The 19,231-nt window shown below is 42.4% G+C and overlaps 1 protein-coding gene across 1 annotated transcript in view; it reads right to left on the minus strand.

The window, feature by feature from the left end:
* Window positions 1-2,053: 2,053 nt before the first annotated feature.
* LOC306789151 (acyl-coenzyme A thioesterase 11-like) overlaps window positions 2,054-19,231 on the minus strand; it is a 48,203-nt gene continuing 31,025 nt past the window's right edge. Inside the window, exons 19-25 of the mRNA XM_079284957.1 lie at window positions 14,797-14,852; window positions 9,356-9,422; window positions 4,506-4,589; window positions 4,166-4,299; window positions 2,798-2,965; window positions 2,591-2,717; window positions 2,054-2,497 (exon numbers count right to left, since the gene is read on the minus strand). Coding sequence (XP_079141083.1) covers window positions 2,258-2,497; window positions 2,591-2,717; window positions 2,798-2,965; window positions 4,166-4,299; window positions 4,506-4,589; window positions 9,356-9,422; window positions 14,797-14,852 — 876 coding nt within the window. The 3' untranslated portion in view covers window positions 2,054-2,257. The remainder of the gene's footprint in view (window positions 2,498-2,590; window positions 2,718-2,797; window positions 2,966-4,165; window positions 4,300-4,505; window positions 4,590-9,355; window positions 9,423-14,796; window positions 14,853-19,231) is intronic.

Raw genomic sequence — 19,231 nt, forward strand, 5'->3', positions numbered from 1 at the left:
GTAGCGGCGGATGAATGTCTGGACCGAAGGGCAAGAACACTCCTTCTCCAACGTTGGGAACAGAGGTGGCTGGAACCCATAAGCACACTGGAAAGGTAACAAGCCTGTGGCGGAGCTGGTCAGGGTGTTATGTGCGTACTCCACCCACATCAACTGGTGGGACCAGGAGGCATTCTGGGAGACCATGCAGCAGAGGGCTGTTTCCATCTCCTGATTCTTCCTCTCCGTCTGACCGTTGGATTGGGGTTCCCAGCAGAGTGCAGAATTCCCTCCAGAAGATGGAGGGACCTCGGTCGGAGACTACGTCGACCGGAATCCCATGCAGGCAGAAGACATGCAGGGAGATGAGTGGGAAGGTTTTTGTTGATTGCACACTGGGCAGGAGTTGATGAATTCCCTGGTGTCCTCGTTGAGCGAGACCCACCAGAAACGCTGCCGCAGAACGTCCTGGATCCTCTGGATGCCCGGTTGGCAGGTAATTCTCGAGGAGTGTGCCCACTGGAGGACTCGGACTGCAGGCCCTGAGGGACGAACAGGCGGTTAGGAGGGCACGTGCTGGGACAGGACACCCCCAACCCCGATGTCGGAGGCATCCACCTCCATCACAAACAGTCTGTCCAGATCCGGGACTTGGAGGATGGGTGCTGAGGTGAACCTGGACTTCAGATTCTGGAAGACCTCTTCGGCTGCAGGAGTCCACAGGAAAGGAATCCTTGAGGAGGTGAGGGCAGTGAGTGGGGACGCGACAGCGCTATAATTCCTGATGAACCTCCTATAGAAATTGGCAAACCCCAAGAAACATTGAAGCTGCTTGCGGGAGTTTGGGACAGGCCAGGTAGTGACGGCAGCAACCTTAGCGGGGTCGATCTGGATGCTGCCCTGGGAAACGATATACCCCAGGAATGAAACCGTGGGAACGTGAAACTCGCACTTCTCCGCCTTCACAAACAGGGAGGCGTTGAAGGCGTTGAAGCACGGACTGAACGTGGTGCTCATGTTCCTCTTGGTTCTTGGAGAAGATCAAGATGTCATCAAGGTCGACGAATACGTGCCGGTCCAACATATCCCGGAGCACGTCGTTGACCAGGGCCTGGAAGATGGCGGGGGCGTTGGTTAAGCCAAAGGGCATCACAAGGTACTCGTAATGTCCTTTAGGTGTGTTGAATGCCGTCTTCCACTCATCCCCCTCTCTGATCTGGACCAGGTGATATGCATTGCGGAGGTCGGGGCTTGGAGAAGATGGTGGCTCCTTGAAGTAACTCGAAGGCCGTCGCGATGAGTGGCAGGGGTACCGGTTCTTAACCGTGATCTCATTTAAGCCCCGGTAGTCGATGCACGGTCTGAGAGTCTTGTCCTTCTTCTCCACGAAGAAAAATCCAGGCCCTGCGGGAGAGGACGAGGGGCGTATGAGACTGGAAGCCAGGGAGTCGTAATATACTTGTCCATCGCCTCTCTTTCAGGAGCAGACAGGGAATAAAGGCGCCCCTTAGGTGGGAACATCCAAGGATGGAGGTCGATGGCACAATCATGGGGGAGGCAGAGACATGGCCTTGGATTTGTTGAAAACCTTGGATTTGTTGAAAACCTCCTTAAAGTCCAAGTATTCAGAGGGAAGTCCAAGTATTCAGAGGGAAGTTCAGGCATGGAGGTAAGTTCAGGCATGGAATTGGTGAGCGAGGGGCCTCGTGGTACGGCGGCTTGCTTCAGGCAGACTAGATGACAGGACTGGCTCAAGACTGGCTCAAGACTGGCTCAAGGACTGGCTTATTTGTTCATATTTATGAAACAAGTTTTTTTTAATCAAAAGACAGATGTTACTTTGTGCTAATTGCAAGAAGCAAATGTAGACAGTTCTCTCATCTGTTAGTTTTTGTAAAAATGCACTCCGCATTTCCTATAAACCTCACACTTTGTTGGATTTAGAATCAAATGAACGTTTAACTTAGATCTGCAAACATAAAAAAAACCATGATCTGACCATTAGTGACACAGATAACAATGTTTTATTTGTGTCACAACAATGAACAATGAATTTAGAGTGAGCATTGACAGTTATTTCTTTACTCACTTCATTGTGATATTTAGATTGTATATTCTAATCTCTTTGTATAAAAACAAATCAACAAAGTATTCTTTTTTTGAATGTAAATATCACTTTTTGTTCACTGAGGACACTGACAGTGTTAATAGTACCATGTAGGATGGCCAGCAGCAGGACCTCACTATGCTTGTAAACTGGCCTGGGGAGGACCACTGACTACAGCTGGGTGCTGCAGAGGGCCACTGACAGATTGTCAGCTTCAATATCACAGGCGGGGCCGTCTGTATTCGTGGCCTGGTATTGGCCCGTCTGCACCTCAGAGGCGGACTGCAGTCTGTTCCTGGTCAAGTATTGGCTGCAGGAGCAGAAGTTGTGGTAGAAAGAGGAAGAGAGGCCGGCGATATCTGTGGAGATGTAGGGAAGAACCTCTGGAGACGCCTGGTTATAGTAACTGATCTGGAAAAAGATACAAAAGAAAATGGTGAAGTTTGTTCAGATTATATGTAAATAAACACCTATTTAATCAGCTTTGGTCACTAGTGGTCTCACCAGTGACATGTTGTTTCTGGTCTCCAGTATGGTAAATCCAGCACACAGAACCTCTCCTCTGTTGTATCCTTCAGTGGGAGGGTAAGTGGGCAGGGACACTGAGCGCAGTGCGATGACATATGGATCTCTGAGGAGGAAAAAAAACAAGAGACGACAGTTAGTCCTGAAGGTGTAGACGTGTGACCTTTGACCTGTCATCCCACTGACCCGCTGCCACACGGCTTCCTCTTGGAAGCCAACAAGATGAAGTCCTGCAGAATCCCTTCTCTCTGATGGGCTGAAGTCTGGGAACCTACTGCACCGTGACTCACTGACGGGGTCACCACTCGATACAGGAAGTCATCATCGTCCACCTGGTGAATCAGCTCACATTTCCTAATTCCGGAAAAGACAGAGAGATACTGCTGATGAGGATGTTGGTAGAAATGTCGTTTATAGTTTAACTGTATTTTTAAAAGGAATAGTTCCACATTTTGGGAAATGCATTTATTCACATTATTGCTGAGAGTTAGATGAGACGACTGATACCACTCTCATGTCGATACAATAAACAGCCAGAGGCCAGTTAGCTTAGCTTAGCATAAAGTCTGGAAATGAGGGAAAACTCTGGCCTGGCTGTATCCAAAAGTAACAAAATCCAGCTACCAGCACTTCTGAAGCTCACTAATTAACATGTTATGTCTTGTTTGTTAAATCTGTGTAATGGTATTACAGGGGCTTTTGTCACAAACTATGACTTGGCCTGTCTCAGCCACCTCATCCTATTTTAACATTAGTATCGGAGAACATACCTCAACCCAAGCACTGAATATGCATAGAATACTTTTCACTACGCTTTATTACCTAAAACTTTAAAGGTGCTGTATTGACACGTGTTATTGGACTGTTGTTGTGACCTGTATTCCTATTTGGCCACACTCTAATAACTGTCAGCCAGAAACCAGAGTCTAGACTAAACTAAACAAATAATGGTTCAACGTTCATCCCTTCATGCACCAATTATGAACTGAATCCAACAATACACTGTCTGGATTCTTCACTTCTTCAGGATCTTTTTCTGCAACAGTGTGTCTTTGTGAGATGTGACGAAGTAACTTATTGCATTTTAGACCACATGTTAGGTTGCAGTGGTATGGAGTCAATCCCGCTGGTCTGAATTTTGCATTGAGAAACTTTTAAAAGCACTACAGCTTTGGGGTGAACTGTCCCTTAACGTGTTTGTCTAATAATACAAATAATAATAATAATAATAATAATAATAATAATAATGATAGTAATCAGTTTAGTGGCCTGTGACTACAGATTCCCACTGTAGAAAACAAAGGAAGAAGTTGACAATAATAAAATGGTGCCTACATGGCACATGGCTCCCTAATGAGTTTAAGGACATGTATTACTACTGCCCAGCACTGCCTTCATTACTTTTTAATCAAAAGTAACAGACACGTTTTACTGTCTTGTGACTTCCCAACTCACCAAACCGGTGCCCTTCATTTACTTTTTAGGCATGTACTGTGTGTGTGTGTGTGTAGGTGTGTGTAGGTGTGTGTGTGTGTGTGTGTGTTAAAGTATTACTGATAATGTATGTCCCAGCTCGGCCTGTTGCTCAGCTCAGCCAGCAGACAAAAAGCTCTGTGAGCAGGAACATCCACCTCTGACTCCACCCTGAAACTCAACGTGGACTTCTGCTCCATGGTGTAAAGACGAACCTGGGAGCAAATCATCACAGTAAACATCCAACTCCTCACGGTAATGGTAAATGTAAATGGCCTTGTACTTGTATCGCGCCTTTCTAGTCTTCCCACCACTCAAAAACATCATTACACTATTACCATATTACTGCCATCATTCACACGGAGGACGGAGAGGGAGAAAAAAAACTCATACATAAAACACAAAACCTTTCAGCGGATACCTTGTCTTTCTCAGAGCTGAGTCGCCAGTTGTTTCTAGCAGCCAACATCTTCAGAGCAGAAACATTGTTATAGCTCAGATACACCTGGAAACATACACACATAAGCAAACAAACATAAGCATGCACACTATTTCAATACTGGGCCTTATGCTACTCCTCTGGGGGTGCTCCGCTGAGCACGCACACAGTGACTATGAAAGGACAACATATTGCGACAGAATCACAAAATTCCACCAGCCTAGTTTACATGTTAGTTAGCGAAAGTAAATAGTTCAACGTTTCATTCATAATGTTGACATTCAAATACTTATATAAAAAATAATTGAACATGAATTCATTTGCATGTCCGTTTATGTGTTTAAAGTCGGTATGTCTGCCCAGTGGCAGATAAATATCAGGCTACACTAATATTTGTAGTGTTATACTATTTGTAAAATGAGTTTCCAGTGGTGGCTGTGGAGGATTGATCCAAACATTTCCAAAACGTGTTAAGCCCAAAAGTCAAAATTGAAAGAAAGCAGATAGAAAAAATTCACGTTTTTATCTCACAAAATATTGACTGCCAAGTTATATTCATGAAAGAAATGTAATAATCAATCAAGACTCATTTAAACATATATATGACATTTCATTGGAAAATTTCAGTAGAATCCCCACGTCCAACTGCTGCTAAATACAGATTGATAGTTTTATTGTTTTTTTCTCTTATTATATATACATTGTCTAAATGTTTTTTTTATCTATTGCACTGTATTCACTTAATATGTTTATATGTTGGACTAGAGAGAAACACCTTTTCAACTCCCCTGTATGTTCAGTACATTGTGGAATTGACAATAAAGCAAACTTTGAGGAGGGAGGAGCGGAGGATGGTGTCAGTCGTTCCCCGTGTGAAATGAGATGTCAATGTTGATGTTTTTGTTATGTAACTTGCGTTCTTCAGTAACGGCACTTCTGTGGTTATTTTAATACAAACGCGGATCTTTTCCTAAACCCAGTGGCGGCCGTGCATTTTATACCTGGGCCTTCACTTCTGTCCTGCAGCTGAAACACAGCTACGTTATTATTTGTTTCGTGTAAAAATGAAGCCAACACCTGTAAATACACTAACTGCAGAGAATACGCCGAGACTGCATCTCCTCTCTGCTCTGACTGCAGCTGGGACTGCTGCGCGAGGTGCTGTGAGAGTCCGCCTGTGAGTGCTTTGGGGCGGCTCACGGCAGCAGCTGCTGCCCGTTCACGACAGCGTCGAACGGTACGAGCTTTCACGTCAGAGTCAAAACACCACAAAAGTCTCCAATAACACCAGAACAAGTCGCTAGATGTGTCGCCAGTAGCTTTTGACAAAAAAAGTCTCCATGAGGGTTTGGAAAGTCGCCAGATTTAGTGAGAAAGTCGCCAAGTTGGCAACGGCTAAATATGTCCCCAGAGCAACACTGGACGTAACAATAGTTCCTATCACATATAAAACCAAACAATCCATCTTCATAAAAACAAGTTGTACAGATAATAATATATAAACAAGCATATTAAAGCTACTGCAGATGTAAAAACAAACGCAGTTGACTTACCAAATGCTGTTCACTTAAAGCAGGGGTCGGCAACCTTCAGCCCCTCTGTTGCGGCTCCCTGAGTCTACATCGACACAAATATGTTTTCGTTTTAAACGATCTCCATTCAAACGGTGTTTCAGCATCATTTTCTAGATGACTTAAACGCCTGAAATCGAATATCACTTGACCATTCACGTACACTGGGCATGCGGGTGTGTGCCGGTGTAAACAGGAAGTGGATCGGTTGCTCAAAGCCGCTGACGTGACTTGAGACGGCCGCTCCGTAGGTCTGATAACGCCGCTGGACACGCTGCTCACTAATCGCTCCAATAACAGCTGCTTCCTCTGTAACAATGCAGACTTTAACTGGACAACAGCTGCTAGTAAAGACAACAAGGTCAGTAATACCTGACCTTAAATAAAAATGTTTTAATATTTTTGTCACGGCCAGGCCAGGCTAGGCCAGGCTGCTTGTCCTGTGTGTGTGTATCATATGGGCAGGGCTCCGACCTGGGGTACTTCTCAAGTCTCTGAAGTGTCGTTTCCTCGCTCCTCGCTTGAACCGGAAGTTGTTTCTGCGCCGCCATATTGACGGCAGTCCCAAAGCTCTAATGTAGCTCGGAGGAGCGAGGAGGGAGGAGGGACCTCGGAGGAGCCATGACCGAGGAACCACGAGAACAGACTTCCAGGAAGTCTGTTAACGGCCGACACGCCCCCTCATTGTTCATCAGTCATGTGATTGGACGCTGCAGCCGATCGGACTGACTGACTGGAGTTTAACACCAGAGTGAAGACGGATCACAGAATAAAGTCAAGCTTTATATTTGAGTAGGTTTCTGATTCACCATCTGGTTTAAATAAATGTTCATTGTAGTCTGAACAACAAAACAACCACAAACAACTTTCTTCATTTATTAGAAAGATTTGTGTTTTCATGATCTGATATTTCCCTCAATAACCTTTATTATGAATACAATTAAAGTCAGAGAGAGTTGAGAGACGAAACACTTTCCAGAGTGTTTGATGAGTTTTATCATTTAAGAGGAACAATAATCATATTCTGGGTTATTTAATAATGACGCCACAGTCACAATTTCAAAACGTACAGACACAAATAATTCATAAATAAGACGATCGCATTCCGCCGGTAGAAATGGATCCTGTCCTTATAAACAGAACACAGAACACAGTTTGTTAACAAACTGCAGAGAGAAACACCTCTACAGTGGTGATTACTGTGTGTCTTTATTAGTTATTAGTATTATTAGTTACTATTATTAAGTAGAGTGATCATGTGAACAGACACACACTTATCAAAAGTCTCTCCAGCTGTTAAAGCCGACTGACAGCTGATCCAGCTGTGATCAGCTGATCCTCCGTCATCAGAAACAGACTGAGGAAAAGGACGCCTCATGTCTCTTAAAACATATGTCCTCGTTCCTCTCTCCTCACATGGTTTCCTCCATGCATCCCTGGTGGGAGGGACTAAGACGCAAGGAAAGGACGCAAGTGAGGGAAACGGGGATGCAATTTAGAGACTTGAGAAGCACCCCTGGTCTCCTCCCGGCTTCCTAATTACAACTCACCTCACCTGCCCAGTCAAACCAGCTGCACTCCATCAACTCATCAACCCAACAGTATATCTACCCCGGTTCTTCATCCACTCTTCGCCAGATCGTTGTTACAGCTCACGTGGTAGCTAGTTGTTCTTGGCTGCTCTGTTTGCAAATAATTCAGAGTTTTCTCCCAAGTGTTTTTTCATTGCTTTGACCCTATCTCTCTGTTCCTGCAGTTTTTTCATCCTCCCGGTTCCCCAGTCTGCCTGCCTTTCACCTATAATCCCTGGTCTGTGCCTGCATTTGGGTCCACACTCGCACCCGTGACAATTTTGTCAACTAAAATGTGCTACACCTCCTATTAAGCCTGTCATGAGCCTTTTCCTGCAGGTGGCTAATCATGATTTTCAGACCCCCTCCCTTAGTAAACTATCAATTGAGAAATCCAAAAAAGGAAACGTCACAGAGGAAAATAGAGATTAATTCTGCGTTGACGTATTTATTTGCTTTGACTGCCAACAATGCTGGCTTACCTGTATGCTTGATATGTGCAAAAAATGTAATGTTGAATGTCACTTCCAGAACAAGCACACAGCATGCTGAAAAGTATCACGCTGGAGATGAGCGAAAAAGAGCGATTTCTCAACTGCTGCAGCAAACTGAGAAAGTTTTTTTCTCCTCTTCATAAAAGTTTGATATTGTTACAGGTAAAATTGCAATAAAATGTCAAAAATTGTCTTTATTCTTCTTCATAAATACAACAAACTATAGTTTTTGTATATATAATGTAACTATATGTAAAACTTTATAAGCTGTGATATCAAATAGCTTTTGCGGCTCCAGACAAATTTTATTTGGTGGAAAATAGAGCAAAATGGCTCTTTGGACAGTAAAGGTTGCCGACCCCTGACTTTAAAGGCTAACTCCATCCTCCTTTCTTTGTTGACAAAGAGTTGAATCGGTTAAATCCCGTTTCTCCTCCTTCAGCCATCGAGTGTTAAAAAAACAAAGTTCGGTCAAAAAAAAAAAGAATCTACACACCAAGCAAAATGCAAAAAATGTCATAATTTCTTCCATATCTTTCAATTTGAACTCTTACTACTAACTCCGAATAAGCTTTGCCAGCTTCTTTAAGTTTCGGTTCACGATAGTCACGTGCTCGCCCACTGACCAATCACAGCACACGCTGCACCTCGCTGCAGCGCTGCACCTGAAAACTGAGCTGCACGTAATGCTGACGTACTTGTAGGCCAGCTAGCAGCTCTGACACGTCAAAGAATACGCCCAACATGTCAAACTAAAGATCTGATTGGTTGAAGACTATGACAATCAACAATATCGTCCCCATGTACTTTAATCTGCACATGGATGCACGTGTGAGTGTGCAGGCCTCTGGCCTCTGTTCTACCTAGAGACACAGAGGTGAGATCTGATTGGATAAAAGCTCTCCTTAAAACAAGCTGCACTGGAAGCAGAGCAACTGAGGAAGACAGTAGCTGTGCAATGAGGAATTAAGATAATGGGACAAATATTTTTATAAATTATAATACATGTAGTGTATTTAAGAAAAAATATAAAATGATAAAATAGATAACTTTGTAATTCTGTTTAGGCCAGCAGAGAAGGCCTTGTTGGCCCTGACGGCCCACCACTGCCTAAACCTAACTAAGTGGTTTTGTTGCCTAAACCTAACCAAGTGTTTCACCATCTTTTCCTAAACCTAACTAGGTGGTTCTGTTACCTGGTTTCTGGGGTCCCAGGGTACAGACAAAGGGACCTCGCCCTGCTTGCGGGAAATGATGTACTTTCTGAAACAACAAAACAAGAGCAATTAGAAGAACGTTTGACAACGGTGCTGTAATGTCACAACTGGGTGATAACTCAATTTATCTAGATCTACTGTCTACTAGATCTACTGAATGTCGTTTCTGACCACTAGTAGACCAACGTTGACATGTTTCATGCATGCCTTTAGCATGAGGGGAGGTGTGAAACACATTTCTACTCTCCGTAGAGGACTGTACTACATGTTGACATTTCTGTAGATTGTGCTCTTTGTTGAAAAGTTCAATCCCTCTTGTTTGTAGTGAGTAGTGGTGTAACGGATCAATTGAGTATTTATTTTTTACAGTTCAATCATCACAGTGTGTGATCAAGCAAACAAGTCCCCGAATATCAATGCAGAGTGTCAGTGAACAGATATAAAGCAGTAGTGTGTTCACATGAACGGAGCAGGTTAGAAGCATTTAAAGGCGGAAGTCATGGCGAGCGGAGGAACTTGAGAAGCCCCCGGCGTCATTGAAGTCACAAGTTTGGGAGCATTTTGTCTTCCCTGTAACTTATAATGACGGATAAGGGTGGTGGACAAAACTGTTACGGTATGTAGGAATTATTTAAAGAGAAAGACACACGACAACGGCAAAACATGAACACACATGAAGAGACACCATCCGGTCTGTCAGCGACGGGGACACTCCAGTCTGGAAAACAAAGGATTTCAAAATCTGGTTAAAATGCTTGAGCCACGACACGAAATCCACTCACGCACCCACTTCAGTGTGAAGCTGTTCCCGACCTCTATGAGAAGGAAAAGACTGTAGAGACTGCTTTCACCACGGCGGAGTGGAGATTCATAGTCCGGTGCTGCAGACATGCCCCCTCTGTGAGAGTCACACAGACAGGCGCTGAAGACACGCCCCCTCTGTGAGAGTCACACAGACAGGAGCTGAAGACACGCCCCCTCTGTGAGAGTCACACAGACAGGAGCTGAAGACACGCCCCCTCTGTGAGAGTCACACAGACAGGAGCTGAAGACACGCCCCCTCTGTGAGAGTCACACAGGCAGGAGCTGAAGACACGCCCCCTCTGTGAGAGTCACACAGACAGGAGCTGAAGACACGCCTCCTCTGTGTGAGTCACACAGACAGGAGCTGAAGACACGCCGCCTCTGTGAGAGTCACACAGACAGGAGCTGAAGACACGCCCCCTCTGTGAGAGTCACACAGACACACACCTGGTGCAGGTGCTGACAGAAGCAGTAGAGTGGAAGCTAGACAGGCCCAATAGTAATATTCCAGTCACCACAGAAAGGTCGACCCTCTCCCCAGACAATGGAGATATTCTCATCTTTTTGAAAATAATGTCACAGTAATGGTAAACATTATTGTGTATTTGAATGACATAACCTGACAGGAAGTAAACACAGACCCAAGTTGTTGCTGAGCAGTTCAGTTCAGTGTAAACAGCGGAAGCTCACTGGCTGTTTCTTTCTTTCAATATTGATCAAAGGACGAGAGCATCAACATACCTCATGTTGCACTTAAACTTAACAGAATTGAGTATATTTGAATGTTTTATTTATTCATTATGTTTCAAATTGGACATCTTCAATATTTTTGTTTTTATGCAAGACTATAGCCCAAAGTTCTTTTCTTTAAGTGTTCTTGAAGTTCTTTATTGTTGGAATGCTGTTAAGCATTCCAACTATTGTTCTTCGAATCTTTATTCAACTTCTATTTCTTCCGTCCCACCTCTTCTTCTCCTTCATATTTTAAGCTACAGAAACCATTCAACTATTAAAATGTTCAGCTCTTTCACCAGAGGGGTGCTATGACTTTTATATTTCTAACCTTTAAACTTTTTGAATTATTAAGCTTTTTATTTTCAATGGGATCTCTATGGAGAATATTTTCAAATCCTCTTAAACTTCTTCAACTTTCAAATCCTTCAACTTCCTCATACTTTCAGCTACAGACACCATTTCAACTTTACAATGTTGAGAAAACCCTCAACTATTGCCAACATGATTCAGCTTTTTGATATCTTTTAAACTTTTTGAACTGCAGCAATTTAACTTTTATGATTTTTCAGCCCTTTTCTGACTTTATAATGGGTGTGTATTGCGCAACTTAGAGTGCGTGATGTCACCGCTAGAGTGAAGAGCAGCTTGAGATTCTTGTGAAAAAAACATCTGTGTTTTGCCACTGTGTCCACAATCTTCACTCTTCATGCATAATTTCTGGATGTAGAAGTAGCTAATATTGTCCTTGTCGTAGAAAAATTACTGTGGAATTCCACAGATTTCCACATTTGACACAGAAGCCGTTAATTGAGAGGAAAACCAACTTTCTGCTTCATAGAGACCAATGTTAAATTTAGCTTCAAAAACATCTTCCACAGAACACGGTACCCCATTTCTAGATCGCCAGTTAAGCCACATTTTTTACACTACAGACACAATTTTTACAAGATCTGTTTCTCAAGTTATCCTTCCTCTCAATTATTAATATCGGAGCAATAGGAGCTACGGTTATGGGAGTTTTGATGATTTGTTTGAGAGGTGTTTCCCTGTTTCATCTCCATGAAATGGCTTCAGGCACATAGGTGTTCGCGATTGAGCCAATTAGTGATGTTGATAAACACACAGACTCACAGACACACGCGCACATACACTCCTCTCCCTCTATCTCTCTCTGTGTCTCTCATACAGTCATTCAGGTCTTAGGGATCTTTAGAGGTCTCCCCCCCCCCCACACACACACACTTTAAAATAAAAGCCCCACAGAATGAATCCTAACTGAACTGCTTGTGATGAAGCCTGTCATTTAATAACCTCTGTTTATGTGTGTCAAATATTATGATTATGTCTCCTCTCCCCCTCCCTCCCCCACCCTTTCAAAATAAAAGCCCCATGGATTAACTGTATGTAAACATTAAGCTCAAAATTTGGCTTTTTTGTTGAAATAATGAATGCTCTTACTAATACTGCAACAACTACTACTGCTGCTAATATTTCTAGTATTACTACTACTACTACTACTGCTGCTACTACTTCTACTACAACTTTTGCTGTTGCTACTATTACTAGTGTTATTACTGCTACCATCAATATTATTACTACCACTACTGCTATTACTACCACTACTACTATTACTTATACTACAACTGCTACTACTGCTATTCATGCTACTACCAGTACTAATACTACTACAGCTATTAGTACGACTGCTACTAGTACTACTACTACTGCTACTTCAAATACTGCCATTACTTTTACTACTACTACTACTACTACTACCACTACTGTTATATTAAATACTACGACCACTACTACAGCTATTACTACTACTACTGATACTAGGCTACTACTTCTTCTAAATACTAATACTTCGACTACTAATGATACTTCTACTACAACTACGACTTCTACTACTACTATTACAAATATCACTACTACTACTACTTATTCGAATGCTACTAATACTTCTACTACTAATAATACTTCTACTTCAACTACAACTTCTACGACTATTACTACAAATATCACTACTTCTGAAATTTGTTTAAGCTACAGAAAATGTTCAGCTCTTTCAGGGGAGGGGTGCTTTGACTTTTCATAATTGTAATCTTTAAACTTTTTGAATTAAGCTTTTTGCAATTTTCTTTTGAATGGGATCTCTATGGATAAAATCTTCAAATCCTGTCATACTTCTTCAACTTTCAAAGCCTTCTTCTTCCTCATACTTTCAGCTACAGACACCATAGTTAGACATTTCAACTAGAAGGTTTTTCAGCAGTGCAGTTTAAATGCTTTCGGGCTTCAACATTTTTCAGACAGATAGTCTCCCATTTATTAATTTTCAGCAATTTTTTCACAATTAATTTCAGCTTTCAGCATTCCAACGCATTTTCAGCAGGAAATGCATTTTCTAGTTCCACTATTTCTTCCGTCCCCCCTTTTTTGAAACTCTTCTTCTTCTTAATTTTTTAAGCTACAGAAACCGTTCAACTATCAAAATGTTCAGCTCCTTCAGCTCATCTCTGCTATGACTTTTTCTATTTCTAACCTTTAAACTATTTGAATTATTAAGCTTTTAGCAACTTTTTTTTAATGAGTTTCTATGGAGAAGATTTTCAAATCCTCTTAAACTTCTTCAACTTTCAAATCCTTCAACTTCCTCATACTTTCAGCTAAAGACACCATTTCAACTTTCAAATGTTGAGAAAACATCCTCTCCCCTTCTCCCCCACACCCCATTTCAAAATAAAAGCCCCAGAGAGTGAATTCTAACTGAACTGCTTGTGATGAAGCCTGTCATTTAATAACCTCTGTTTATGTGTGTCAAACATGATGATTATGTCTCCTCTCCCCCTCCCTCTCCCCACCCAGTCCCACCCTTTCAAAATAAAAGCCTCATGGATTAACTGTATTTAAACGTTTAGCTCAAAATTAGGCTTTTTTGTTGAAATAATGAATGCTCTTACTATACTGCGACAACTACTACTACTGCAAATATTTCTAGTATTACTACTACTACTACTGCTATTACTGCTACCATACATATTATTACGACCACTACTGTTATTACTACCACTACCACTATTATTACTTATACCACAACTGCTAATACTGCTACTACCAGTACTAATACTACTACAGCTATTAGTACGACTGCTACTAGTACTACAACTACTGCTACTTCAAAAACTGACTTTACTATTACTACTACTACTTATTCTACTACTACTGTTATATTAAATACTACGACCACTACTACAGCTATTACTACTGATACTACTACTTTTTCTAATTACTAATACTTCGACTACAACTTCTACTACTACTGCTACTACAAATATCACTACTGCTACAACTAGTACTTATTCAAATGCTACTAATACTTATACTGCTAATGATACTTCTACTACAACTACAACTTCTACTGGTACTACAACAAATATCACTACCGCTGGAATTCTTTTAAGCTACAGAAACCGTTCGAACATCAAAATGTTCAGCTCTTTCAGGAGAGGGGTGATATGACTTCATATTTGTAATCTTTCAACTTTTTGAATTATTAAGCTTTTTGCAATTTTTTTTTAATTGGATATCTATTTTCAGCAATGTTTTTGAGATTCATTTCAGCTTTCCAACGCATTTTCAGCAGGAAATGCATATTCTAGTTAATAAATGGAACGCAAAGTTATATTTGTCTGCTCCCCTTTACTTTGTTGATCTGAAAAATGATCCGAACCGTGATCCGAACCGTGAGGTTTGTGATCCGTTGCACCCCTAGTAGTGAGTGAAGTATATTGTACAAACTGCATCACTTCTGACACACAGAAGTGGAATTAAAAGCTAAGAAAGTATGTGCTCTTCACAGCAATAGACTGATAGATTACCTGTCCAGTCTGATCTTCTTCCTGGCTATGGCCTCTTGAAACCTCCTCCCCCCTTCCTGTAAATGAAAGACAGAGAGAGACATAGTTCATCAAACACTTCAATTTAGCGATCCATCTTCTGCACCCTCCTCCAGACAACTATTCCAGAATGTTGCTTGTATTAAAGATGCAATGTGTATGATTTGATATTGTTATATTATCGTCATAAAAAGGGTCACTTTCCAATTATTTTTCTTTCTTCCTATCACAGTGGCTGGTTCTCCTTACAGAAAGACATTCTTCTTGGTATAACTGAAGGAGGAACATTTTCTCACTCTAACAGTTGTAGCTGTACATGAGAAGAAAAGCATGTGTTTCCTACCATAAAGTAGTTCAACAGATTTTACTGACAAATACAGCCTGGGTTATAAATTATACACCAATTTGCGACTGTGGCTCTACCACTGAGCCACAGTCGGAAATTTCTGATTGCCTTTGGCCTTGGGAACCAATATTGCACACCTGCGATATGACAAAAACAACAACTTTAAGTTACTGTGAGGAATAAGTCTTAATAAGTCTCAATTTAGTCTTGATGCCTCTATACCAGCTGATCAGTCCACAACCGTAGCAACAGTTTATGTTTATCGGTGAACACTGAAATGGACTGTATTTAAGACTACATCCACACTACTACATTTTTGTTTAAATACAAATATATTTTGCATTGTGGACAAGCAGAAACGGGGACCTTTGAAAACGATGACGTAGGCACCTGTGATCCCATGGACACAAAACGGAGCCTTATTTTGTTCTGTTTTTGTTCACTATTCTGAAGTTCACAAAGAAACTGTAAATGAACAAAAGCATAAATGCTCTAGTATGACAGAGCTACGAGTGTGACAACAGACAACAACAAAACCGAGAGGAAACGAGTGAGAGACGTGTTGACCAAATTTCTTGACCCATAATCTATTAAAACTTTGATTTTTACGTGTTCATTTTTAAAGTAACATTAAGTATGTGAAGACCTACAGTGAAGACCCACAGCCTTGTAACTAAGTTTGAAAAATTTAACTTTCCCCACTAAATTTCTTCAGTTTGAGTGTGTGTGTGGGAAACATAGAGGAAGATCTTAAGTATCAAGCACAATCAAGCACAGCCGCTGATTGTACTTCCACATTTTTTGTAAGGCCGCCCCCACAACTTCCACTGCTCCAAAATCAAACAAAGACACTGGAAGACCATGGCAGAAAGCAATATTCCTGTTGTCTACAGGAACATGAAAGACATTTTTATTTTTTTAATAGGGTTGTACCAAATGTCATTCAAAGATTTAGAGTTTTCGAATAATGCTACAAATGTCTCCTCATATTATATGATGTCATTGTGTGTCATTGCGGTTGTATCAATGAAATTTATGGTGCCTTTAGATTGCTGCTAGACCGCCCCGTTAATACAGGTGTGATTTTGTATATGAATAAATTTGGTTTAAAAAAAAAAAAAAGAATACATTGTCTAGTCAGTGGCTCAGAGTTAAAATACTTACTTGTGTCTACAAAGAGATAAATAAAAAGGGGCCGTGTCATGCTGTGTTCACACCAAACATGATGCAAATTATTCGCACCGTGTTAATCGCACCGCAGAGGGGGCGTGGCTTATCACTCTGGAAGTCAACTGTTCGCCATCAACCATGGACAAAATAACCTCTATTTCTGCTCAGTACTTGTTGTGGAAGTCCCAGATATCACGTGAAACTAAACGCCGTCATGTCTGGGTTCATAACATAGTCCAGAGGAGCTCTGTGGATTGTATCGAGCTGTATTCACTGTGTCTAGCACAGTGATTTTTAACCACTGTGCCGCAGCACACCAGTGTGCCGTGAGAGATCGGCAGGTGTGCCGTGGGAAAATGTCCAATTTCACTTAATCGGTCCAAAAAAAACATAATTTAGTTGCCGCAAATAATTTGCCATTGTTGAGCGTCTGAGCCTGCAATATAGTGGCTGGCCTAGTAATGAAATACTCTTCCTTGCCAGTGGGTGGCAGTAGGTAGCGCAATAATGACCTTGTTAATTTAAGATAGGAGAATTAAATGATGCGCGGGAGAGGTTGTAGTGAAGAACGGCAATGGAGAAATATTTCAAAAAGAAAACTGTAGACTCTGATCTGGGCCCTGGGCAACCTTCTGACCCAGATGAAAAGCCGAGTGGTGGTACAAAAAAAGAAAAAACTGTGAGCTCGAGGCAATACAGCGAAAGTTATCTTTCGTTGGGATTCACTTTCACCGGGGATCCGACTGCACCGACTCCGTTATGCTTGGTGTGTGGGGAAAAACTATCAAACAGTGCCATGGTCCCAAGCAAGCTGAAACGTCATCTCCAGACGAAACACCCGTCACTCAAGCACAGGGACTATTTTGTTCGACTGCGCTCACAAACTGAGGAACAGGTAACGTTTATGAGGAAAACCACAAATGTGTCTGAGAAATCTCTCAAAGTAGTAGCTGAACTGGTGGCCGAATCAAAAAGCCCACACACTGTGGCAGAGACATGAATACTACCTGCCTGTAAAGCCATTGTGAACGTGATGCTCGGCCCTGACGCGGTTAACGAAGTAGCTAAAGTCCCGCTCTCAGATAACACAATTGCCAGACGTATTGGTGACATGTCTGCAGACATTGAAAGTGTTGTTTTGGAAAAGATACGAATTAGTGGGAAATTTGCACTGCAACTTGATGAGTCTACGGACATCAGTGGACATGCTCAACTCTTGGCCAATGTGCGTTTTGTGGATGGAGACGCCATCAGAGACAACTTCCTATTTTGCAAGGCATTGCCAGAAAAAACAACAGGAGAGGAAATTTTTCGGGTCACATCAGAATATCTTGAACAAGGAGGACTTCAGTGGGAAAACTGCACGAGTGTCTGCACTGATGGAGCAGCAGCCATGGTCGGGCGCATCAAAGGCTTCGTTAGCAGAGTGAAAGAGAGACACCCAGATGTTCTTCTTACGCACTGTTTTTTGCACCGCGAGGCACTCGTTGCCAAGATTTTACCAGCAGACCTAGCTGCTGTGTTGAATGATGTCATGCGCCTGGTTAACTTTGTAAAGACAAGAACTCTGAAAAGCCACATATTTGCATCTTTATGTGAGGAAATGGGAGCGGAGCATAACGCCCTATTGCTCCACACAGAAGTCCGATGGTTGTCGCGCGGCAAAGTGCTGGCCCGTGTGTATGAGCTGCAGGAGGAACTGAAAGTGTTTTTGACTGATGAGAGGTGCGATGATGCAAAACTGCTCGCAAGTGATGAGTTGTGTGCAAGGCTGGCATACATGGCAGATATATTTCAGCACCTGAATGAACTGAACACAAGAATGCAAGGCCAAAATGAAAACCTGCTCACAAGCACAGACAAAATAAATGGATTCCGTTCAAAAGTGCACCTCTGGCAACAACATGTTGAAAGTGCCAACCTTGACATGTTCCCCCTCACCCAGAAATGGCAAGGAGTTGTCCACACTGTTGTGTGAGATAATAGGTAAACACTTAAAAACTCTTGAGGAGAAGTTGTCATTTTATTTCCCCTCAACCTCCACTGAATGCCTTGACTGGGTTAGGGACTGTGGTGGCGGGCGTGGGTGACTCAGCTGTGGAGGGGGCGGAGTGTGGGAGTGGTTCGGGAAACGGTGCCGGGAAGGGACATAATTAGGCGCAGCTGAAACGGATCTGATTGTCTCACTCTCGGCTGTATTTAATCACACAGTAGAGACGGAGGCGAGAGGGGCAGCTCGGGACGAGCGCAGAGTTAGGCTGAGACGGACAGCACGGAAAGCTCCCACGACGTGTGCTCGGAGGCGAGGCCGGAGAGCACACGGCCAGGCCCCGTTAGGGTGTAGGACAATAAAGAACATTTGAACCGTCATTCCCCCGTGTGCTGGCGTCATTGTGCTCCCCAGACCCACTGGTAGCAGAGAACCTGCTACAGGGACCCATATAGCTCAGCAACAGTTTTTGGAAAGGACATGACTTTGCACGAGCAGGAAGAACTAACTGAACTGAGACAAGACCGTGGTTTAAAGCTGAGCTTTGCTGATCTACCTTCGGACAGTTTTTGGTTGACTGCTGCCAAGGAGTTTCCCATTCTGGCAAACAGAGCTATTTCAACATTTCTCCCATTTTCCACGACACATCTGTGTGAGATGAGCTTTTCAAGCATGGCTGCTATAAAAACTAAAAACAGAGAGACAGCGCTGTAGAAGAAGAGCTTCGTGTGAGCCTTTCTTCAGTTTCTGCCAGGATATCAGCTCTGTGTTCATCCAAACAGGCCCAGGATTCACACTGAGTAAGTAACAACAAATTAAGAGACTTAAATTGTCAGCATATATGCTGTATTATGCTACAATGTGACATTTTGTAACTTTTTTGGTTGTTGGTGTGCCGTGGGATTTTTTTA

Source organism: Melanostigma gelatinosum (genome assembly GCF_949748355.1).
Source record: "Melanostigma gelatinosum genome assembly, chromosome: 15".
Classification (NCBI taxonomy): domain Eukaryota; kingdom Metazoa; phylum Chordata; class Actinopteri; order Perciformes; family Zoarcidae; genus Melanostigma; species Melanostigma gelatinosum.